The 24,915-nt window shown below is 41.4% G+C and overlaps 1 protein-coding gene and 1 non-coding gene across 8 annotated transcripts in view; both read left to right on the top strand.

The window, feature by feature from the left end:
* CALD1 (caldesmon 1) overlaps positions 1–24,915 on the top strand; it is a 120,394-nt gene that overhangs the window by 58,873 nt on the left and 36,606 nt on the right. For all 7 annotated transcript variants that reach the window (XM_032305844.1, XM_032305846.1, XM_032305843.1 and 4 more), the window contains one exon: positions 21,018–21,164. In XM_032305844.1, the coding sequence (XP_032161735.1) occupies positions 21,018–21,164 (147 nt within the window). The remainder of the gene's footprint in view (positions 1–21,017; positions 21,165–24,915) is intronic.
* LOC116569752 lies at positions 14,529–14,635 on the top strand. Its single transcript, XR_004277179.1, has one exon. It is a non-coding gene; the product is annotated as a U6 spliceosomal RNA (small nuclear RNA).

Raw genomic sequence — 24,915 nt, 5'->3', positions numbered from 1 at the left:
GAGCAAGCTTCTCCTCCGGGCAGAGAGGGCTGGAGGGGGTGAGAGGAGTGGTCTTAGAGGGTCTGGGATCATCCATGACCCTTTACCTTAAATAGCCAGCCCAGGAGACTAAATGCCACTAAATATAACTCTCCCTTTGAGACAGAGGTCTACAAAGAGGTAGTGAGTATGCCTCTTCCCACAGTGGAAGACCTAGACTCCTATAAAACTAGCAGCTCCTCTCATTTCATTGTGATTAATATCACATGACTTTTTTATGCCAATTATATGCAAAAAAAATCTCCAAACGACTTCTCCATATCTTAACTTCTAAATCCTGTCTCGTCACAGTGAGAGAATTGAGGAAAGGAATGGAATACGGTGAGTTGTAGTGGTGCGAAGAACCCAAACCTTGGGCTCGGCCAGAAGGCGGCTAAAATCTGATGTGTGTTTATCTTGAAAAAGTGATTCGATTGCTCTGTGTCAGCTCTACTCATCTAGATTGTAAGACAGGAGTAATCATGTCTGAGTGTTATTGTAAGGGTTAGATGAAATGGATCCTGCCCATTGCCTGGCACCTAGTAAGGTCCGCACAGATGGGAGTTCTCACCATTAAATAAGCTTTCTCGTCATTTTAAACAATTTGTTTGCTTCACTCTTTCAAAGTCAAGTTTGGCTAGTCTGGTATATCCCCCCCCACCTTTTTTTTTTTTTTTTTTTAATCACCTGTGTTATGTTTATTTTTAAACAGACAATAGCTGTTGTGTTTGGCTTTTTTAGCCTTAGAAGTGTGTTACCTACAACTTGAACAAGGAGTCAAATTTAGCAGAGTTCGTTGTTAGCAACAGCCCCAGGGGCCTGGGGCCTCCTACAATCTCCCAGGGGCCTGTACACCCATTGTGTAGAGGTTCCTGGGGGAACTTGAGGACTTCTGTTCTCTCTGGCAGGCATCAGAGCAACTCATCTGAGCAGAACACCACGATATTATGACATCTTTGAGACAAAGGAGTTCCAGTAAGAAAAGCCCCAATTTGATTAGTGATGTCCTAGCTCTGAAGGCAATCGCTCGGCACCACCAAGACTATTTCCTCAGCTGTGAAGTAGAAAAGTGTTTATCTCACTGGTATTCTAAAGATCACTAGAACATGTACATGATGGAGGTGTTTTGTAAATTACAGGAAGTTAGAATTGTAGTCCATTATTGCTTGGATAGATCTGACTGAGTTCATGAGTTGGCTCTGAAAACTGCTTAGCCACTAAACAGGATGGATTAACAGGACAGCCCTGCTGACACAGATTATAATAAGGCAACCTCTCATTTTGACCGGAAGCCCTTCCCGCTTTTACTATTACCATAGACAAAGCCTAGTTTGGATGGTGGTACATGTGAGAAAAGGAGAAAGGTAGTAAAGTAGGGTGAAGGTCAGAGCAGGGAGAGGGCATCCCTGTAGAGAGGTGAGAAGAGAAGCAGGAAGACATGAGGAACAGGGCTTTTCTTTTGCTGCAGCTTAAAGAAAAAAGCAAATGACACCTCTGGGTTCAGATGTATGCTCTGGAACTGGGACAACCCTTCTCAAAGGTTAAGACCAGGTACTCACTGATGATACATATTCAGCTCCATGGAAGCTTTCAACTTAAAATTTCTTTGACTGCATTTCTGAGTTTCAAAAACACCCTTCCAAAAAAATGCATTAAAAAAAAAATTAGGATTGTGTTTTTTTTGGTTTGGCCTTAAAAAAAAAATTTTTTTTTTAATCCAAAACCATAATTGTGGCCTACCAAGATGGATTCTCCTCCCATACAGCGAGGATTTAATTTTTCCAGTCCCCTCCCTTGGTGCCTGTTATCCTCTTCTGGTTTTTGATGAAGTGCACATGTTCTAGAAGACTCTCCTGGGCCTCAGACATGAGCAGCTCACTGGCCACTGCCAGTGTCCTAATAAGGGAATGAACATGCTCCTGTTGCTGAGGTAAGAGGAGTCAGGCGGTGGAGGATATTTTTGCTGATTGAGGAGGATAAGGTGTGGTTTGGCAGGTACCCCGTTGGTGGGGCTGACTCCCGACCGAATTTTCTTTTTACCGTTCGAATTCTGTAACAGACTGAAGAATTGTTTCCTCACAGATCCTGAGCTGGGTTTTAAGATCCTCCTCCCAACACAGATCACCCATGATAGGGAGAAATAGGAAATTGGGGGTTAGGTCACATCTTTATCATGAGAGGAGGTGAAATGCTCCCAGCCGCCAGGCCTGCTCCTCCAAGGGGCCGCCACCAGCCAGCAAAGGTGGCGTCAGACCCAGTCAAATCTGGTCAACAGGGAGAACAAGGAATATATCACTCAGGGTATTTAACCAGTGTTTAATAAGTGTAAAAAAAACTTATTTGCACAATATGAAGTAACACCTACTTTCTGCTTATAAATACTGCTATACCTCAATTCAAAAAATACACAAAGAGAACTTAGCATTAGGATCATAAGGGCGAGTGGCACCATCCGTTTCCTCTCTGATCTCTAAATACTTGCCCATGGCTTCTCTCTCCATTTTCTGAATGACTCTACACTGCCTTTTCACATAACTGCAGCTGCCGCCAACTCTCCCTAAGTCACTCATTATGAATCAGTGTTTCTCAATTTGGTTGTACACTGGACTCAATTGGGGAGCTTTAATGCCTGGATCATAACCCCAGCGGGTCTGGTTTAATTGGTCTGGGGCACAGCTTGGGCAGAGGGATTTTTTTTTTTTGAAGGTTGATTTATTTGAGAGAGAGTGCCGGGGGGAGGGGCAGCGGGCAAAGGAGAGAGAATCTCATCAGGCCCTGCACTCCGCAGGGCTCAATCCCAGAACCATGAGACCATGACTTGAGCCAAAATAAAGAGTTGGGCGCTTACTGGACCGAGCCACCCAGGTGCCCCAGAGCAGAGGGATTTTAAAAGCTCCCCCAGGTGATTCTAATGCATAGCCAAGGCTGAGAACCAGTGTTCTGAATGTATCCTCTGTTGTGTCATCCAGCCCCCAGATGGCAGAACCAGGCTCCTTTTCTTTCTGATGTTTTGAAGCCTTTAAAGAAAATACAGTATATATATGAAACAGGTCAGACAGGTTTCCTCTCAGATTGGGAGGTTCAGTTCAGTTGTTTTAAGCCTAATAGTAGGGAATTGTGCTTTCAACCAAAATCAACTCCTAGACACATGGTTATTGTCTACACTTCATTTCTCCTGCATGCAAGAAGTGAAATTCAAAAAACAGTGTATCTTTTCCAATGTCAAATAGTGAAGTTATAATCTTAATTTTTTCTCTGTTTTTATGGAGATTATTCATTCCTTGATATCTAATTTAGTTAATAAATGCTTCTTTATTTGGCTTTTCTTTGAATAGTAAGTCAGTTTTACATCCTGAAATTGTGTAATTGCCACCTGTGGCAAAGATAGAACAATATGACTGGGGAATTTAAAAAAATTCTTTGAAACCATCCGTCTTCACAAATAGGATCTCGAAGTGCAGGACCTGCATGGGGAGAAGTTTTGAACTTTGAAAGAGTCACAGATTAATGTCCAGAATAGCTCATTGCTCGCAACTTCTTTACTGGAAATTTAATTACCAAGGAAGAAAGGTCATTTAGAAATTCAGAAGAGCAGCTGAGCAAGGAAGATAAATTAGAAAATCATCACCTTAAAACTGACTAACAAGTTATTAGTATAGATGAAATTGGCCTGGGCAAGTATGTTGAGCAAGAAAAGAATAGAGCCAAGGAAGACACCCAATGGAAGACACAAAAGAATCTACAAAATAAATGGTAGACAGAGAGCTTCAGAGAGGAAGCTATGGCCAACAGTGTCAAAGGCCTCTGTGAGGTCAAATAAAATGGAGTCTACAAAGGGCCATTGGGCACTTTGTTTCAAAGTGTAACTCTAGAGAGCACAAGTCTGTAATACAATGTCATTTTGAGGCTACTAATGTCTGGATCAAAAATAATTAGTATTTTATTCTGAGATATTTAATAACCAAATTGAATTGTTCTTTTAGGTCTCTTATTAAATTGATTTAAAAAGCCTAATTCTGATACTAAATGTAAAAGGGACGAGACAGCCCATGATACAGTGGAATGAGCTATTTTGGGCTTATCCTATCAAATTGCCAAAAAATGGCAGAATCATTTTCAATTTGGCACTTGAAAATATTTTTTCAAGAGCACTTGAAAATATTTCTAAAGGAACAGCTAAATCAAACTTGCTTGGGTCACCTACTTATACTGAATTATTTTTGCTTTCCACAAACATTGCAAAAGGTGAAAACCAACACTAGGCTTGGTAGTGTGAAGAGAGAATATAGAGGAATATAAGGCATTACAAGGAAAGATGATACAAAGGGGATAATGAGGGAAACACATACCCTCGAGTAGCAGGAAAATATAGAACATCTGCTCTGTTCATGATCCAAGCCAAGGCCAGTCATCTGACAAGAATAGAGATAGGCCAGTGGCAGGTGTGCACACGCACACACACACACACAAGCTCTAAAAGCAAGCCAGGGTCCCCAGTCAACCTGGAAAACACCAGTTGACTCAATTTGACTTTAGCCCCTGATTATTGACTAGGTTCAAAAGTCAAATATCTTTCCTGTCCATAACCATTTGGTTCTTCTTAACTAGGAAAACACATTTTCCAGCTCTATCTCAGGGGGACTTTCTGTATGTAGTTGCAACATAATGCCACCTACAGAGAAAGTAGTATACAAATGAGAAACAGATTTGCAATAAATGTATTAAAACTTTTGCATTGTGGACCAAAGAGCAAAATTCTGTGGGTATCTACCCAGGCAGACATTGGCAAGAAGGCTTTGACTGGTGATTGCTTACAACTTCCAGTGAAAAGGAATTGAGAGAAATATTAATAGTTGAACTTGTACTTCCTGTACTTTTTGCTAAGCCTCGTCTGTCTCCATAGATTTGGGGCTGTCACTATCACTCCTAAGTTGGTTTAATGTAGCTCTATTTCATCACTTCATAGTATTGAAGCTTAAACCTGAGAGATTATTTCTTCCCTCAATGAATGATCAGTTTTCAGCTCCTAGAAATCATGATCAGAGAACAAACCCTATGGGCCATGCAACAATGGCAGCAGGCATGGCCAGGTTTTCCTGACATATTCACAAGCCAGTATGGAGCGTCTGCCCTTAGCAACCCACAAAGCTTCTGAATATGCCTTCGGAAAATGACTCCACTGTGTGTGCTTTTATTGTTTAAAAAAAAAAAAAAAGTGCACCTTTGGAAGAAGCTTTGGAGTAGTCTTCTCCCTCTGGTAAAGCTTTAATAACACTAATTTTTTTGTAAATACTCTGGAGCCTAGTAGAGAATTAATTGGTCTTTCCTTGGTCATGAAACTGAGTCACATTTCATTGATCTGTCCTTTTGGGCACTGCTGTTCTGTATTTGACTCTAGAACTTTTGAATGGCCTAGCTGTCCTTTGCGTGGCTGATTCAGAGAAATCCATGTGAACTTGGGCAATTCACCTCACATTGCAAGGAACTGAACTGGGCTTCATCATTGTTAATTAGCCTCCATAATTGCCCTTGCTCAGGGCTTTATGCCATATGCCTTTCTTGAATTCAATTACAATAACAACAAAAAAACCCCAACCTTATTAAATACCTATTTTATGCAAGGCACATTAGGAAGAGGGCTAAAAATGTGTATAAAACGTAACTCTTGCTTTCCACAAACATGACATGAGAGTTAAGATGATACACAAATAACTTCAAGGCAATCTGTGACAAATGTCTGAAATGACATCAGAGATTTCACAGGAGGCCCAGAGTCCCTTCCAGTTGACTTCCATTATGTCCGGTAAGACTTCACAGAGAAGTGTAGCCTTTGAGCTGGGCCTGAGGGATAGAGAAGATCGCTCCAGGTATAAACGGAAAGGAGGAAAGAGCATTCTGAGTAGAAGCTTGATCAAAGGAAAGAAAGCAAGAGAGGATGAGATGAAGTTAAAAGCACAGGAAATGAAGCTTGACTAATAGTGATTATGCTTTCTGGTCCTGGCACCTTCACTCCGTCCGTCTTTACAACCACATGTGACTGGTCCTGAGGGAAGAGCAGGAGTTCCCACGCCCAGAGGGGACGACAGCCCCTGCCGTTTCGCACGTAACTGGATAAGTGGATTTGCAGGTGATCTAGCTTACCTAGTTTAAATGAAACAAACCTTCAGAAAATGGACTTGGAATTCTGGACTTAAAAGAATTTCCACAGGGACGGCCGGTTGGCTCTGTCTGTAGAGCGTGTAACTCTTGATCTCCGGGTCGTGAGTTTGAGCACTGCATTGGGGGTAGAGTTGACTTCAGAAAAAAGAGAATTTCTGCAGAAGCTTCGGGTGGAAGGTAATACTAATCCTGTGAGCCCAAAAGACAGCGAGAACGTGGCAGAGCTGTCCCAGATGCGGGGAGCGCATGTGAGCCCTCACTTCCTCAGCCACACACTTCACTTGTTCCTTTCGGTGAAGGCGAATTTCCAACAGAAAGGGGGAGTGTAACTGCTTTTCAGAAGAAACTCCTGCCACTGAGAGGTCTTCTGAAAAATGACCCCATTGTCTGTGATTTTGTTGTTGAGAAGAATCAGAGGTGTATCCAAGCGGTGTGATCAGAGCTTCACACCTACCTTGGAAACATTTTCTAATCTTTTAAAAATGTCCCAAGTGAAGCATTTCAGTAGATTTGAAGCTGTTTCCTAAAGATGTAAAACTAAACACCTTTGGATTACTTCAGATGAACAACTGGTTGACATCAGGACGACGTCAATCTTCTCAGCTACTTTCATCAAACCGCATGCTTGGTGGGGAGGTCGAATCTATTCATATCATGCTTCCATATGCCAAGCCAATAATATGTTCTTTCCGTTTGAATCTCCTTTTCTTTTTTTTAAATGTTTTATTTATTTGTTTGAGAGAGAGCACAAGCAAGGGGAGGGGCAGAGGGTGAGGGAGAAGCAGGCTCCCTGCTCAGCGGGGAGCCCAGTGTCAGGCTTGACCCAGGAACGCCAGATCATGGCCTGCACTGAAGTCAAACACTTAACCAAGTGAGCCACTCAGACGCCCCTCTGTTTGTTTTATAGATCTATAAAACATTTATGATAGCACTATAAATAAACCAGTGCGTGCATGCACGCGTGTTTGTGTGTGTGTGTGTTTGCTTAATTTTTTAACTGATATGAGTACACTGTAAAATTTTTTTGAGACCCTTGGGTTAGATCCGGGATCGGTACACTTTTCCTCTGAAGGACTAGATAGTATACATTTTCAAATTTGTGGCAAATGTGCCCTCTGTTATAATTACTCAGCTTTGGTATTGAAGTGTGAAAGCAGCCACAGACAATATGGGCATGGCTACATTCCAGTAAAACTATTTACAAAAACAGGATGTGGGCTGATTTGGTCCTTGGGCCATAGTTTGCCAGTCCCTGGCTTAGAGGACGGAGCTATTTGCTGATCTACAGAGTGCCCTAAGAAAGCCCATACAGTGTCATGTCATAGGTGAGAAAGACAACAAGGATGGGAACTACATAGACTTGCATCTGGTCCTGACTTTGTAATTACTTGTATGAATCACTTCGCCTCTTAGACCCTAGGTTGCATGTATAAAATGTGGAGCTTGGGTTGAAAATAACCTCCGAAATAACCTTCTCGTTGAATCATTCCATGGCCCTAATATCACCTCGCCACATCTGTGGATTTTTTTTTTTTTACCTAGGACCTGATTTCTAAGCAGAATCTGTGAAAATCTGATTTAACTCTGTGGGCAAAGTGAGTACAAGACAGTGGAGAAGGTGACAAAAATAAGAGAGGACAGAAATGCTGTTCTAAAAACTGGGAAGTCCCAGCTTAGGGCTCCTGAAAAATCCTTTACAGTGCATTGTCAGTGATGGTCAGTCTACTCGTCTTGCAGCTCTGATGTGGGGAGCTGGCCCTTTATCTCCTGGGAAAAGTGCAGTGTGAATGAAATACCCAGAGTGGAGACTGAAACTAGAAAACCCTCCTGTGTGCTACCCTGGGGCCTCTGCCACGGAAGGAGCCTCTCTCCTTAAGCTTTGTAAACTGTTTGGTTACTCTTGCGGTTAATGAGGAGCTGTCTTCTGTGTCTGCCAAGCACAACTGGACCTTCACTAATGCCCTTCATGCACTCCAAGCCCCAGCCAGACTCAACTGTTTGCTTTTCCATGTCCATATTTCCTGACTCCGCAACCTCACCATTTGAGCTCTCTGTATGTGGGTGGGGCCTCTTCCGTCCCCTGCCACCCCCAGTCCCAAAGGATCCAGCTCAAACACCACTTCCTCCATGAAGCCTTCTCTCATCCCTCAGCCAGCAATGCCAGCTTCTTCCTCTAAACTCTACATCACTGTATCAGTAAGTCTCCTATGATATTTCCACATTCTATCTGCTCTTGCATTTTTACAGATGTCTTTGCTTCCCTACCAGAGTAGAAAGTCCTTTCAGGAGTTTAATTCATCTTGGTTTCCTTCTCAGTGGCTTCAACAGAGTAGATGATCAATAAATACCTGTTGAATGGACATCCTAATTCTGGCCACCTGAGGGTTCATCAGCAATTTCCCACAACCACAAATGAAGACCCTACCTTCCCATCTGGCCCAGAATCACCACGTCATCCTCAGAATCTAGACCCCTCAGGCAGCTCCTTTTGCTGCCCACAGCTCCCCACCCTGATGTCCCACCCAAATTTAACTGTCCTCCCCTCAAAGTTTAGGTCTCACATGGATCACCAGTTTGATTGGGGAGAGGAATGTATACAAGATTAGAAACCTACAAGCCAATGCCAGTACTGTAACATTGTAATTTGTAGTTAGAGAATAGGATATCTTTAGGGTAAAGTCAGTTATCTCCCCAACTGAAAGCAGTGCCTTGTATACCAGGTAACAGTTTCGAGGAACTAGTGATTGCTTTAGTATCTAGCTGAGAGACAGCATAAAGCCTTATTGGTTAATAATCTATTTTTGGGATAGAAACCTGCTGGTGTGTGACAAATATCCTCGAGTAATTTTAAGTACTGTTCCAGAATGTCTCTAATGCCCATGTTTCCCTCCCTCGGAACTCTGGCTGTCTGATTCTTAAGCTGTTGGTGATTGTAATTCATTTAACCCACACAAATGAAGGTGCTTCATTATTAATATTGCTCTGTTAAAATGTTTTCGTTTTTATAGGGGTCTTCTATTAACTCAAAGGGAGTCTTTAAGTGTGGAAGGTTTTTATGTGGTTTGGTTTGGTCAGGCTGGCTCTTAACCAAGTCAAAACAAATAGGTATTTGCTTTTTTCCCTCTGCAGTGAGCAGGGCCAGTGTTAGGTAAGGTTTCTGTTGACTTAGGAAGATGATCTACCAAGCACAGAGCAAACTCCTTGACTTCTTTTCCCAACAGTAGGGAGGTTGGACCCATTAGCGATGGTTGGCTCCCAAGTCCTCTGCAAGAATAAATGTTCTTTCCAAAGAGCCAAACATCCAGGATTTGGCCCATCATTTTCCATTTCCTGTCTCCACTCAAGGTTTGTCTTTCTATTTGCTACCCCTTGTAAACAAAACTGCAGTTCTAGCACTTGGAGGGGAGCTACTCGCCAGCTGGACGTTAGGTACGTTTGTGCAATACCTCTGGGGTCAGGGAGGCAGTCACCACCCGAAAATATGCTTTCTCGCCAGAGGGACACTCCTGCATTTCAGCAGAGGTGCTGGAAACAATGGTCTGGTGTCCTGTCTATCAGTATAGTGGAGCTTTCTGTTTCTGAGGAAGCGAGGAAGCATGAAAGGGGGAGGAAGATGGGAGGCTCTGCCGCCGAACGGAAAGAAGGAGAGCCAACAGAGAGTACCGGGCAAGAGGAAATGAAGTCAGTCTTTTTCTAATTAAGAAAAATGAGAGTGGAAGCAGAAGAGCTCCAGAGGGTACTTTTGGAGGAGGAGAGGATGATAGAAGGCCTGTTATGAAAATCCATTACCCATGAATTTTCCCCCAGTAAGCACTGCCTGTCTGGAGAGGCTGGGGAGAGTCCTCTCCGCTGACACAGGACATGTGACGGCCGTTAGCAGCGTCCGCAGGCCGTGCGCCATTTCCGTCAGCGTGTCTGCAATCCCACTTGCCCCTGTCAGGGATTCCCTTTCATTAGTCACAGGTTCGTAATCTCTACTTTAAGGACATCTTGTTTTCCTTTTTCCAGTCGCCTTACTCCTTTTGTCAGATGCTTACCAACGTGACAGCGGTACCATCATTGGAAGCCCCACCACGTGAAATGGTGGCCCTTTGTACCACACGACACAAATATTTCGAATTTGGGGCTAAGACCTGAATTTCTAGACACTAAGCCTAAGACTCATCTAACATGAGTTCGTATTTTTACGTTCGAAGATGGAAAGGGGAATTTCTGTTCCTAGGAGTCTTTGGCTATGAAAAGAACCTGCTTGTATATGGATCTACGGTCAGATACGGTTGCTCCAAATTGACGGGGGAATGTGGGGGTCTCCCTGCACCCCGCTCTGGGATAGTTGTTGAGCCAGTTATATATCCAGGTGCAGACCTAGTGCAAAAGAAAGGACTGGTAAAATGTAGTGTTGCCCGTCACAGACACCTGGGTCTGAATTGCTTTAATATGTTGTATTTGAAAAAAATTAAAGCCAAGCTTTTTTTGTCCACATCTACTGTGCACATTAAAGCTAGATTGTCTTAATTAATAGATATAGCGGGGAGCCTGGGTGGCTCAGTCAGTTAAGTGTTTGCCTTCAGCCCAGGTCATGATCTCAGGGTCCTGGGATCGAGCCCCATAGCAGGTCCTTGCTCAGCAGGGAACCTGCTTCTCTCTCTGCTGCCCCCCCCCAACTTGTGCTCTCTCTCCCTCTCTCTCTCTCTCTGTCAAATAAATAAGATCTTTAAAAAAATAGATACAGCAGTCAGGAAACAGCCCCAAGTCAGATTTTTCTTTTGGTTGACATTTTAAAAAGCCTAAGTTTATTAATGGCTGTATTTATTTAAGATTCTTATTATTTAATATTTCTTGGTAAACAAAGAATCCTAGGTTGGGGATGAAGAAAAGGTCATACTTAATGAAAACACAGAATTGGGTTTATCTCTATTAGTCATGTTTTATACTAGTTGATAAGAGTTAAAATAGAGGAAAAGAAAAGTTTGAGGGGCGCCTGGGTGGCTCAGTGGGTTAAGCCTCTGCCTTCAGCTCAGGTCATGATCTCAGGGTCCTGGGATTGAGCCCCGCATCGGGCTCAGTTGTTAACAGGGAGCCTGTTTCCTCCTCTCTCTCTCTCTCTGCCTGCCTCTCTGCCTAGTTGTGATCTCTGTCAAATAAATAAATAAAATCTTTAAAAAAATAAAAAAGTTTGATTATTTTAATTCTCTTATTGACCACTTAAACATTTCTCTCACTCCTTTTCATTCATTTTGACCAAAGTTCAACATTAGTAACCAAGTGAGGAGCAAAGTAGATCTTCTCCATCATCAACCTGCTCTTTCCATACCTACACTTTCCAAACATTTATAAATGAAACGGTGACCTGTTTGGATCTGACCAAGCTTATTGTTTTAACGGGGTGGGATAGCGGGAGGGTTGCAAAGGCAGTCCTGTCTGTGACAAAATAGATTTTCGTTTAATCTCAGGAAACTGTCATGGAATTATTCCTCCAAAATCTGTACTAAATAGGTTTGACAGATGCCTTGTTCCTTTCAAAAATAACTGTGATAAAAATAGCAGTTCAGTGGAGATGCCTGGGTGGCTGGGTCCATTAAGCATCGATTGTTGATTTCAGCTCAGGTCATCATGTTGGGGTCCTGAGATCGAGCCCCGAGTCAGGCTCCCCCCTCAACTTGGCATTCCCTCCCTCTGCCCCTTCTCCCTGCCCCCCACTCTCTATCTCACTCTCTCTCAAATAAATAAATCTTTTTCAAAAAAATAGCAATTCATTAAGAAAGAAAATCCAGATTCTGTTCATTTAGTTCTGCTGAATATCACTAACCATCTATGGACTTCTTTTTTAAATTATTTTATTAACATATAATGTATTATTTGCCCCAGGAGTCATCTGTGGACTTTCAAAAAGAAAATAGTACCAGTTGAATAAAGAGTTTAGATAGAAATTCCAGCCTCAAGAAATGTTTGCAAAACCCTGTGCCTCGTCTATCATTCTAAACTACAGCTGTTCACATAAACATAGATGAATCTCGGAAACATCATTTTGTGAAAAGCTAACCATAGAGGGCACCTGGGTGGCTCAGTTGTTAAGCGTCTACCTTCAGCTCAGGTCGTGATCCCAGTCTCCTGGGATGGAGCCCCCCATCCAGCTCCCTGTTCAGTCAGAAGCCTGCTTCTCCCTCTCCCAATCCCCCTGCTTCCATACCCTCTCTCGCTGTGTCTGTTTCTGTCAAATAAATAAACAAAAATCTTAAAAAAAAAGAAAGAAAGAAAGAAAGAAACTAACCGTAGAATGTATACAGTATAATTACATAAAGTTGTAAGAAGGTAAAACTAAAAAATAAATTGTTGGGGCGCCTGGGTGGCTCAGTTGGTTAAAGCCTCTGCCTTTGGCTCAGGTCGTGATCCCAGGGTCCTGGGATCGAGCCCCACATCGGGTTCTCTGCTCAGCGGGGAGCCTGCTTCCTTCTCTCTCTGCCTGCCTCTCTGCCTACTTGTGATCTCTCTCTGTCAAATAAATAAATAAAATCTTAACATAAATAAATAAATAAATAAATAAAATAAATAAATAAATAAAAAATAAAATAAATTGTTGAGGCATGCATACCTTGGGAGTGAAACTACCAAAAATAAAAAGTAGGAGAGTAATAATTGACAATAATAATTAAATAATAATTAATAATAATAATTAAAATAACCCAGAGGAAGGCAAGGTGGAGGGGTGTGCGTCTTTCACTGTCTGATGCTGTTTTCTACTCCGCTCCATGGCACATGACATGTTTTTGCACCGTGGTCTGTGGTTATAAAACTCATGTGATTATGGAATGTCACCATTGTATGAAGCATGTGGAAGGCGGAGGGTGACAGCTGGCAGCGATGACATGTATCAGAGCCCTGGAGGATGTCAGCACACAGTGTCTTACTGTTGGGATCTAAAACTTACTGTTGCTATGCAAACTGTAGTAATTCTCATAAAGGTGTTAGGGGAAAGGTTCGGGGTGGAGAAAGGGAATAATTGAAATAGAACATACCTCTCTTCCTGGGTAAATTTCTTCAGAGTAATTTTCAGAGTAAGACTATATGCCTTCACCCTGGCCAGAGGCACACCATTGATACAGCAGTGAATTATATGATGACAGCTTATTTTTACCTTCTTTCCCTACCAAAAACCCCATATAATTATATAGATATATAAAATAAATAATATATAAATATATAATAAATGATAACAATATTTTAAAATATATATGTACTCTAAATCAAAGGAACTTTTCTTTCATTCTATTCAATTTGATTACTAGCAGACCAGTTGACTATTAGCTATTAACCCATTTCTAAACATATTCTGCCTTAAAAATTTCTTTTACTGATTTTTTTCTCCATTGTCATTTTTAATGCCTTTCTTTAAGGAATTCAAGGGGGAAACATTCAGAATTGGACTTTATGTTCATTAAACGAAACCACAACATTTTGCAGACACCACATATAAACAAAATGATATCTAAGAGCCTGGAATGTTGCTATAAACTTCTTTTAATTTTAGAACAGACAGTAAATCTCTGGGGCAAATAGGACTTGTTTCAGTAGGTTGGATTTTCCCTCCTGATCACAGCATTGCCTGAGAGTTTGCTAAGAGCTTTTGAGCAATTCACAGAGCTGATGGGATATGTTTGGAGATTCTGCTTACAAGTCATATTATGAAAGAAAGTCACCAGGGTTTTTGGTACATGGAAAAGAATAATGAAAGTATGTATGCGTCATTTTGCCTCCTAATAGTTGAATCCATCTGTAACCCACAAGAGGTTTTAACTCTTTAAGTTGGATCCCATATTAAGACACAGGTTAAGACAATGACATAGAGCCAAGAGTGAGGGAAATCAGACGAAAGCAATTGACTGAGAGGTTTTTCTTTAAAAAAAAAAAAAGAAGAAGAAGAAGAAATCATTTTTCCTTAAGGCCTTCTCCTGAATCTGGCCACTGTGAGGAATGGAAAGCTGCAGAATGCTATGGACAGGATCATGTTTGTGGTTGAGTGTCTCAGTTCATCCTGGAATCTCCCCACCTCAACCAACACCACCTTCTCTCAGACAACTCCTTATATGAAAGTGTGAAAGTGGAAATAGTATGGGTTGCAGGGAGGGGAGAGCCGATCTGAGAGTTCAGCCAACCCTACCAGCCCACAGGTTGTTGTGAATTTGCAAATGGTGAACTATTGGTAGGATCTCTGGTAGTGAATTTATTCAGTCTGTTAGAATTTTAGGTGTAGTATTCTCTTTTTAAAATACGGGAATGTGGCACAGACAAGGAAGGCAGAAAGACTCGGGACACTGATCTGCATGGGGACCTCTTTAAGTCTTTTGTAAGCAGTGCTGGCTTCAGTAGCACCGACACTGAAATTGTGGCAATCCAGGAAAGATTAGTATGGCCCCTGCCCAACGATAACCTGCAAATTCGTGAAACATTCCTTCTTTAAAAAAAAAAAAGTCTTTAATAAATAGGCCTCATTTTAGTGCTTTGAGCCTTTTATTTTCTCTGTGGCTTTCTTCACTTAACCTGTGGGTCTGCATGTGTGTCTGTGTATGGGTGTGCTCACTAGCATGAGGGATATTGAAAAACAAAAGGCTTTGAAGGTGACAATTCAGAGTCAGTTCTGTGGCGCTCTTGTCATCTCTTGTTGTACACCTGTGGTTCTCTAGTGGTGAAGGTACTGGAAGAGATTCCCAGATTCATATCCACGCCCGTACTTTCTGTGGTCTGATAAGTAACCGTTTCAGGCATGAGAGAAACTGTTCTTCAAATACATAGAAATGCAGTGGTTTAGAAGACAGATACCCTTTTATGTATTGTTGAATTTATAGACATTTTATAAAACATTTTATTAGTAAATAACAAAAATATAAGCAGTTATCATGATACCTTAATGTTTCTTGATATTTTGTTTTTTTAACTTTTTTTAAGATCTATTTATTTTAGAGAGAGAGTGTGAGTGAGAGGGGGAGAGAATCTCAAGCAGGCTCCACACTGAGCAAAGAGCCTGATGAGAGGCTCGACCTCATGACCCTGCAATCATGACCTGGGGCGAAACCAAGAGTCGGATTCTTAACCGACTGTGCCACCCAGGCCCCCTTCTTAATATTTTAAAAGGATCCACCTTCTTCACTTGATCTTAGCCAAAAGGCCGAGAAGCGACCTTCTTAAAATAGTAGAAACCACTGCTATACAAGATACAGAAGATTAAATATTTTCTCTGGTCCTGTCAGTTAGCAGGGGGCTGTCTTAATGTATGCTAATGTGCCTTGGTTATTTGAAGTGACAGAGCATGGGGAATTCTCACTTCAAAACATCTGGAGTGACTACTATGAAGGGTGATGGGACAGAATCTTTAAATGAACGTACACTATGCCACTTCCCAGTTATCTACCCTATAAAAGGCGTGCACAAGAAGGAACTGTATGCAACAGAGTTGTAGCACTATTTGCAACAGAGAAAAACTAGGAGAACCCCAAATGTCTGTCGAAAGGAAAATGGTTAAATAAACTGAGGGCTCCTGTGCAGTAGATGATAAGAATAAATTATGTCTTGATGAACTGATTTAGAAAATCATCAAATAATTATTAAATTGTTTTAAGTTGCAAAATATTGTATCATGTTATACCATGTATGTAAAAGAAAAAAAACAATAGCAAGATTGCAAATCCAAACTTGATTATTTGGCTGTCCAGTTAATTTCTCAGAGTAGTACTGTGATTATCAACGTAAAATAAGTAAATTTAAACTCATTATAGACTCAACCACACTTCTTTTTCATTCTCTGTAGGTCTTCAGTGCTCCTAAACACGCAGTAACATCAACTTCCTCCCCCTCCATAAAAACGGTTCTTGTTTTTCTTCATCCTATTTTTAAACCCAACTTCCCGATAAGAGATCTTGTTTGGTTAATTAAATACATTGCCAGCATTTTTGCTTGAAAATTTTAAGGATCTACTGTAGTCTCAAATCAGAAAGCTGCAAAATGGAAAGAAAAAAAAAAAAGACAAAATGAAAGGCAGTAGGGCAATACTCTTTAGACTGTGGGGAACACAGGGTACAAACAAAATGAAACAACCTATACTCTAGGTGAAATTAGAAGAATTTTGCCAGTGTTGTGCAAGTCTTGAGAAATATTTGTTGGGGAAGATGGGGTGAGGGAAATACTGAGGCAAGATGACTAGTGCCTTGCTCCAATGTCTTACTACAGAAGCCTCGCCACTTCGCCTTTCTCCCTTCTAGCAGACCCCAGCCCGTCCAAATGTAGACACTGATTCCTCAGTGACTTTCTTATTTGCCATGTCTGCAGTACTTTTATTTATTTGAACTTTCTGTCTAAACGGCACAGCATGTAACATGATTATCTTGTTACTTGAATATACTGAGGCTATGGGGCTCTGATGGTAAAAACTTAAAACGTCTTTGGTGTGAAAGCCACAGCATTCCAAGAAAATTTTCCCATTGCATACTTCTGTTTTTTCTTATAACACCAGAACCTTTAAGCTGCTGGTTCTGGGAATGAAAGACAAGCCAGTCCTCTCTCCTTTTTTCATACCACTGACACAATCAAATAACATCATGGAATTTTTATGGACTTTTGAGATTTTTTAACACTTATTCTCTCTCTCTCTCTCTCTCACACACATGCGCACACACACACACACACACACACGTGTGCTCTTCCTTCCGAATGTTTGATGCTACCAGCAGCACTGGCCTTCCTGCAGTGAGATCAGTCATATCTTTCACCAGGTGTTCGCTAAGAGACAAGTGAAGGTGGTTAGCAGAAACAAAGCATAATACTCCATAATAAACCTGCTTACACCCAGCAGGGTTGAGAAAACCATGGATTCTGGCCAATCAAAACTGATATTTAATACAGGTGCCTTACCTATCATTAGTGAGTTACAAGTTTCTTAGAAGAACAGATTGTAGTAAAATGGTTAAATGTCTAATAAACATAGTGTAACCATTCTCAGATGATTCCGAGGAACTTTGGGTCCCACAGTGCCCCAAGTCATCTGGGACCAGTAGCAGAATACCACTGGGCTGCTTTCAGCTGGCATCTGCTGAAGGTTCACAGAAGGAACAAAGGGATTGGAATACTTTTATACAAGCCAGTGGGCGTTAGGTATGATTTTTACTGGTCAGCAGCATTTCAAATATGTTTAAGTCCAGTGTACAGAAGATTAGAAACGTTAACATTTTGTTTTTAACTGAGTTCCAAGTAGAGGTTGTGCTAACATTTGATATATTAAGGATGCTGCCTGTCCTTTGGACAAATTCTGCTTGGAGTGAAATTAGCACTCACTTACTTTGCTGGTGTTGTATACCTTTCTGTTAAGGGCAATTTGCCAACATGTATCAGAAGCCTTTTAGGGCCGCCTGGGTGGCTCAGTTGTTAAGCATCTGCCTTTGGCTCAGGTCATGGTCCCAGGGTCCTGGGATTGAGCCCCACGTCGGGCTCCCTGCTCGGCGGGAAGCCTGCTTCTCCCTCTCCCACTCCGCCTGCTTGTGTTCCCTCTCTCACTGTGTCTCTCTCTGTCAAATAAATAAATAAAATCTTTTTAAAAAAGAAAGAAGCCTTTTAGATGAAGATACTCTTAAACTCAGAAATGCTACCTTCTGAGAATTTTTCCTAGATAAATAGCTGAACATAAAAGCATATCTATAATGATGTCCTTTGCAGCCTCATTTATAAGAACATAAAGTTGGAAAAATCCTAACTGTCCATCTACAGAAAATAGGTTACAGACTAGTACATCCATATAATTGCTATGTGGTTCTATACACAGAATACTGTGTTGCTGTGGAAAATTAGATTTTGCAAATGTGTTAAAAACAGTCATAAATAAAGAAACTTTATGAAATGATACATATAACATGGTCCCAGTTTGTTAAAAACAAAAGTATCCACGCATGCAAAACAAATGTGTGGTAAAATATATCAGATGTTAGTTGTGTCCATATCTGAGTGGTATGATTAGGAAGTTGATTCTCACTTTCTCTTTTACACATCTGGTAGTGTCTGGTTTAAGCAAATAAGAAATGTATGTTACTTTTAGAATCAGAAAAAATTAAAACAGTTGAGTTGCTGTCCATTTTGAACGAAAAGTAATAAACCTGTGGGAGTAGCGTGAAGGGTGAGCTGCTGCGGGTGAGGCCTAAAAGCCAAGCAGCCGCTGAGGCTCATGGAGGAAGTCTCAGAGTCGAAGAATTTCCACACGTATCAAGTCATTTGGCAGGGACGGAATTTCACTTATAAAGTCAAGTGGTATGTGACTGAGCCAGCAACTGGGCATGTTGTGATTGAAAATACCATGAAAGTATTTTGGCTCCTTGTTTGTTTTGAACTTTGAAAACAACTTTAATATGTTTCTTTATTGGTAGTAATAAAAGATCCTTAAAAATCTAGCTCTGATAACTGCGTAGCCTAGGCAGGGAGCTACCAATGGAGAATACCAAACAAGAAGAATTAGGAGAGACAGAAGAGTGAGTGGTCTGGTTGTCAGCCCACCCCTCCGAGGAGAAATCCAAGATGAAGAAGGGTTGAGTATGACCTGGCCTAGAGAGATGGCAGATCTAGTTGGGTAGGTGGGATGTGGAGGGCAATTAATATCTCAAATCTTTGAAGTATAGCGGGAAGTTGAGGGTTTCATGTGAGATTCCATTTAGGGGAAGGCAGGGGGAGTTGTTTTTAGCATAGGATATCCCAGATGGAGCCTTTAGGTCTCTTGCTTGTTTTGGAAAAGAAAGGCCCCCAAGTAGTAGCCAAGACCTCACGGCTGATCCAGAGATGTAGAAGAATGAATTAAGCCTTTCTGCTTGATTAGCTTGGGAAGCAGTCATGAAGGGCTCCTTCTCCCTGCTGTGGTTAAAGCTGTCTACTGAGAAATAACCCAAAGGAACATTAGGCCAAGAATCTGAAGAGTAAAGCCAAACCACTGGGAAGGGCTTTTGATTGCAAACTACAGTGTGATTGAATTAGAAAGGAACATTCGATTCATGTCATGCTGTCACCTCAAATTGAACACGTCTAAAATTGAACTCATCTTTCCTCACAAAGCAGCTTTTCAAGTGAACTTTGCTAATAACAACAGAATATTGCACTGTGAAATGCCATACCATAACGTATCCAGGATTTCATTTGACTGTCACACAGTTACAGGCAAGGGACTTTAACTCAGGTTAAAGGGCTGGGCTGCCAGCTAGTAAGAGAGCAGTTCTAGAGACGAGGTTTACTGAGTCCTAACCTAGTCGTCCTCCAACGAGATCACAGTGCCCTTCTCTCCAGATCTGTAGAAATAAACTGGTCAGTTTCACAGAATTGCTGTGACATTTTAGTTACTTACATTGACACTTGAGTAGTGCACACTAGCATATTTTAATAAGTATGAAGTCAGATTTTCTGAAGCAACAAAGAACAAACCAACCAAACTTTGGAATGGTTAGTCTTGTTTTTTATAGGTAAAAAACATTCATAGTGTTCGTATTCTTGAAGTCAAAAGATAGACCCAGACGAAATAAAGTGTCGGCTCTAAGCCTAAAGATGTCTCATCTGTAATCTAACATAAGCAAACCATCATCAGTTATAGTAGGTTCCTATTGTTGGTACAAATTACATGGTTCTGCTATTTTATTTTCTTTCATTTGGAAATTATTTTAGTTTTGTCATTATGTAAGAATTCTAAGCATGAAATGTTTATATATCTGGATATCTATTTGTAGATGTGTAAGTAATATCATAAGACAAGGGCTTTAACTCCCCAATGTAAAAAGCAGCCCACTGTGCATTGCGGCTCCATCCCAACCCATGGCCCCATCGGGTCAGCTTGGCCCTGGGCCAGCCAGCCTAGCCCTGCTTCCTTGGGACTCTGTATCTCAGATGTGCTGCTCCTTCACATGTAGCCAGGGTAACCATGCAGATCGCTTTCTCTTGAGTTTGGACATCTGTAGTTCCCCAGTTCCAATTCTTGATTTGGGAATAATTAATGGAAATGTACGTAATGCAGTGATGGTGATTGTATAATTTTCCTAAATAGGTATTTGCTTCAGACAAACTACAAAAGCCTGATACCATCTATGTGTACAGAGAGAGCCCTCTGTGCTTCCCCTACCTGCCTCAGCTCTTGGGTTTCTATCTACACATACACCTGGGGGCTACCACGACGGGCCCAACTTGTGCGGGTAGAATCCTAACGCATGGGTTTTAGAGCAAAAAAAGGGGGCCTTACAGGGAGGCACACTGACTTGGAAACCCTCCTATCGGTTGTCAGTAACACCTTCCCTCTCCAGTGATGAGGAACTGAAAGGAAAAAATAAAATCCAAGCAAAGAGGGGATCCTACTCTCCATTTTAATTAGCAATTTGGGTTTACTAATGCTAAAATCCTGGATTGGTAACTTGATTCTTTTCTATACAACATACTGAATCTTTTAAGCGAGTGTTTTGATTATTTTTTGATTCAGTGCTTCAGATTTTTGCCTCGAAATCCTAACATGAGAATAAGTAGTTTAGTAAAGATATTTAAATTTGCTTACCCACAGTCTCTGCACAGCCTGCTTTTGTGTTTTTTTTTTTTTTTAGGTTAAGCTATTATTTGATCACTGAAAATTGTCCTGTGTAGCTATTAGACTCGTGCTTTTCAGATACTCGGAAGTTTGCAAACTATGCAGATCATGTCTCTGTGGAATGGAACGATCCATTTCGAACTCTCTGGTTCAGTCAGTGGTTGAGGTCAGGAAAGGACTCAGAGCCGATCTGGCAGAGATCCTGGTGAAGATGGTTGGCGGCTGGCATGCTCAAGAGGTTGTCTTTGTGACGTTGCAGGATCGCCTACCAGAGGAACGATGACGACGAGGAAGAGGCCGCCCGTGAACGGCGCCGCCGCGCCCGGCAGGAGAGGCTGCGGCAGAAGCAGGAGGAAGAATCCTTGGGGCAGGTGACTGACCAGGTGGAGGTGAATGCCCAGAACAGGTACTGTCCTTCCCGGAATGGAGAACTTCTAAGTTACTTCTTAGCCTGTCTGATGAATGGAATGTGCTGGGCAAAGCATTCCCTTCTCAGCCCGGCTCAACTCTTTTTCAGTCTAACTTATTCAGTCATTTTTGTGGTCATTGTAGGCCCCTAATCAGATAAGATAGTCAAACTGATTTAGAAATTCAGACACCACTACTTTCTTCTCTTCCCCTCTACCATCCCCTGCATACACCCCACTTGAAGTGCTTTATCTTATTTTATTTTACAGTCTAATAATCTTTTGTTTTTTTGAGATTTATTTATTTATTTGTTTATTTGACAGAGAGAGAGATCACAAGTAGGCAGAGAGGCAGGCAGAGAGAGAGAGGAAGGGAAGCAGGCTCCCTGCTGAGCAGAGAGCCCGATGTGGGACTCGATCCCAGGACCCTGAGATCATGACCTGAGCCGAAGGCAGAGGTTTAACCCACTGAGCCACCCAGGCGCCCTCTAGTAATCTTTTTATTTACTAACTATGATGGGTTACATCTTTAAGTAAGGAAAACATTGACATTCATTCTTTAGGGTGTTGTCGTCTGTTTTGAACTGAAGATTTATTAGCTTAATAGGTCCTCTGTGCCTCCTAGTAGCAAATAATATTTGGATTTTTAAAGTAGATGTAAATGGCAGATGTCTTATTTTTCCTGATCTACAGTCTCAGTCAGTATTCTCTGATCACTACAATATTCAGCAAGGTGCAGAATCCTGCTTAATGTGATGTATTTATTCAAGCAAGCTTATGAGTTTACTAGCACATTTTTTTCCTATACAGGCTTTGGTAGCGATCAGGACAGTTGAAAGCTCCTGATCGGTTCAACTTCTTCAAAATGGGCTTTTCTAAGCTCACACATATGTCACCTTATGCCCCAAGGTATAAAAAAGATGAGAATATTTGGGGGTGGGGTTGGAGAAAAAAATAATTTTTGTTTGTATTTATGGGCTAAATAAATGTGAAGCTACGACAGAAGCTTCTGTGTATGGTTTTGGTTTTAGCCTATTTATTTTGTGTGTGTTGGGAGGGCATTGTTGATAGTTCCTTTAAGTCAATCCAACAAGAAAAAATCGAAGGAAAACAGTTCTGGCCTCTTTAACCTAAGTATGAGTGGGTACATAGGTTTCTAAAAGTCTTGAAGATTCTGTCAGACCTGATGAATTCAATAAAGAAACCTATTGGTTAGATGGAGACATAGAGACCTTGTTTTTGGTAGGTAGCTCCTAATTAAAGAGGAAGTATGGCAAAGAGGTTGTGGGTATGTTCTCTAGGGTTCCCTACTGTCTCTGAATTCGAATTTGGCCTTTCCCTAACTGTGTTTTTTCAGTTAAATGGAAATGAAAATTGTACCTCTCTCTTAGGAATGTTGTTAATTTAAATGAGATGATACTACATATGAAACCCATGGTGCCTTGCACATAATAAGCACCTGATTTTAACTATTACTGGGAAAATGTTATCGGAGCCTTACAGAAGAGGTCTACGTAGTCATTCACTATATTTATTATTCTAGAGTTGAACAGGAAGGGAAAGAAAGTTTTGAAATGGCATTCTGAGGCCTTTCCTGAATCTGGTTATTAACAGTGGCTTAAAAGTTACTAGTAGTAGTCTTGCTTTTTAAAATCTTGCTTCTATGTGGTTTCTCTTCTTTTTTCACATTTATTAATAGTAATTATTTCATGCTGTTGATTGGTTCACACATTCTTTTTCAGTAAAGCATATTTTTTCTTAAAGGCTTTATTTATTTGAGAACGAAAGAGTTCATGAGGTCAAAGGGAGCAGAGGGAGAGAGAGAAGCAGATTCCCCGCTGAGCATGGAGTCTGACTCAGGACTCAATCCTAGGACCCTGGGATCATGACTGAGAGGAAGGCAGATATTTAACCAACTGAGCCCCAGGTGCTCCTTCAATAAAGCATATTCAGATCTGAGAACATATAATTTATCTCTGACATATTAATTATCCACAAGAAGTGTCCTTCATGGGGCTGAAGGACCCTAAATGGTACTCAACTCTACTGATAATTATTGTGATTATAAATAGGCAAAGAAAGATCCAGTAGAATCTGGTTTTTATTGCTTTGAGAGAGAGAGAGAGAGTATGCACATGTGAACAGTGGTGGGAGAAGGTTGCAGAGGGAGAGAATCAGAAGCAGGCTCCGCATTCAGCATGGAACCCAAAGTAGGGCTCTTTGTTACAACCCTGAGATCATGACCTGGGGCAAATCAAGAGTCGGACACTAAACCGACTGAGCCACCAAGATGACCCTATCTGTTGGTTTCTTTACTCAAGAGTACTTTCATCTGGCTAATGCTTTGGAATTTTTGGTACCTTCTAAAAATTATTTGTATTCAGTTGATCCAGATTCCTTATGTGTAGACGTTTCCCCTTAAATTCTAAACTATTTGTATTTTTAGGGAAATTTAATACTTACTTGTCTAATTCAGGGAGACAGTGTCCTACAGCAAGAGTTAAAGCCAAGGAAGCTTAATATCTATCTAGCCTTTACTCTGCCATTTCTTATTGTTAAAGTGAGATGTGTTTTTCCAAAATTAAGTGAACTTGAACTTCAAAAGGGCCCAGTTCAGTATGAACTATGAAATTTGATGGAGTTTCTGAACTTTATAAGATCTATTTTTCCAACTCTGGTCACAGTTTCTGGTATCACATGACTGGTTGTTTCATGCCAGTGGAGACCAAGTACTCTGGCTTTGAGCTATAATAGTGAGTAAGGTGATAGGTTTGGTACAGTTTGGTTTTTAGATATTTTGCTTTTCTGTTTGAATAAACATCAAATTTAACTATTCTTTGTCTACCACAGAGAAGGGCAAAAGACCCTCTATTCATGGAAATCTTGACAAAGAGTGAAGACAGTGTGTGCATTAGGGTAACGTCAGCTGGTTTAACAACGAGCCCCAAATTTTAATAATTTGGCACAGTAACACCAATGAGTCTAGTGTGGTATTTTTGAGTAGTAAACAGAACTGGTCACCTCCTTTCCTTCCTCTTATGACTCTGTCAACTCCTGGGCTTTAAAGTTTTCTGATCTACTTAACAGAAATAGAAATGGTGAAGAATGCACTTCTGCCTCGGAGTTGTCTTGGTCTAGACACATCACTTCTCACACTAGACTGGGAATTACTGGACACAGGGCTCCACCTAGATGCAAGAAAGAGGGGAGGGTCAGAAATAGACTCCTTGACTGGCTGTGACTTCCCTGGGACTGCGGAAGGGGGAGCATGACTTGTGACGGATGGTTAAATGCCTGTACCACGGGGGTCACTGGCATAAATACGGCATCACCACTCTGTGATGTACACTTGCTTCCTTTCCAAGTACCTTACACCCCACAGATTCAGCTCAGGATTTCTAGGTGACTTGGCGACAGGTGAAAATACTGTATGATACTAGAGGAGCTCATTTCTCAGTTTCGTCCTTGTCTTAGTTTGAGTTGCCCAAGAAGCAGATTCTGGAACAAAAAAGATTTAAGCCCAAGTCATTCATTTGGGAACCGATCCCGAGACACCAGTCGCAGTGTGGGACAGTGAACCAAGGAAGGGAGAGCGACCAAATAAAGGTTTCATGGGATCCAGAGCTTACCTCTACCGGGAGACTCTGAGATCCAGGGCGGGGCAGGCACCCCAGTTATCCACCGCAAAAGGCGAGGGGAGCGGAGGTATTTATACACTGAGCCTTCTCCAGTGCCCCGATGCCGAAAGCA

This window comes from Mustela erminea, chromosome 11, assembly GCF_009829155.1.
Source record: "Mustela erminea isolate mMusErm1 chromosome 11, mMusErm1.Pri, whole genome shotgun sequence".
NCBI classification, from domain to species: domain Eukaryota; kingdom Metazoa; phylum Chordata; class Mammalia; order Carnivora; family Mustelidae; genus Mustela; species Mustela erminea.
Note: the sequence above shows the minus strand (reverse complement) of the source record. Positions and strands in the feature narration are given on the sequence as shown.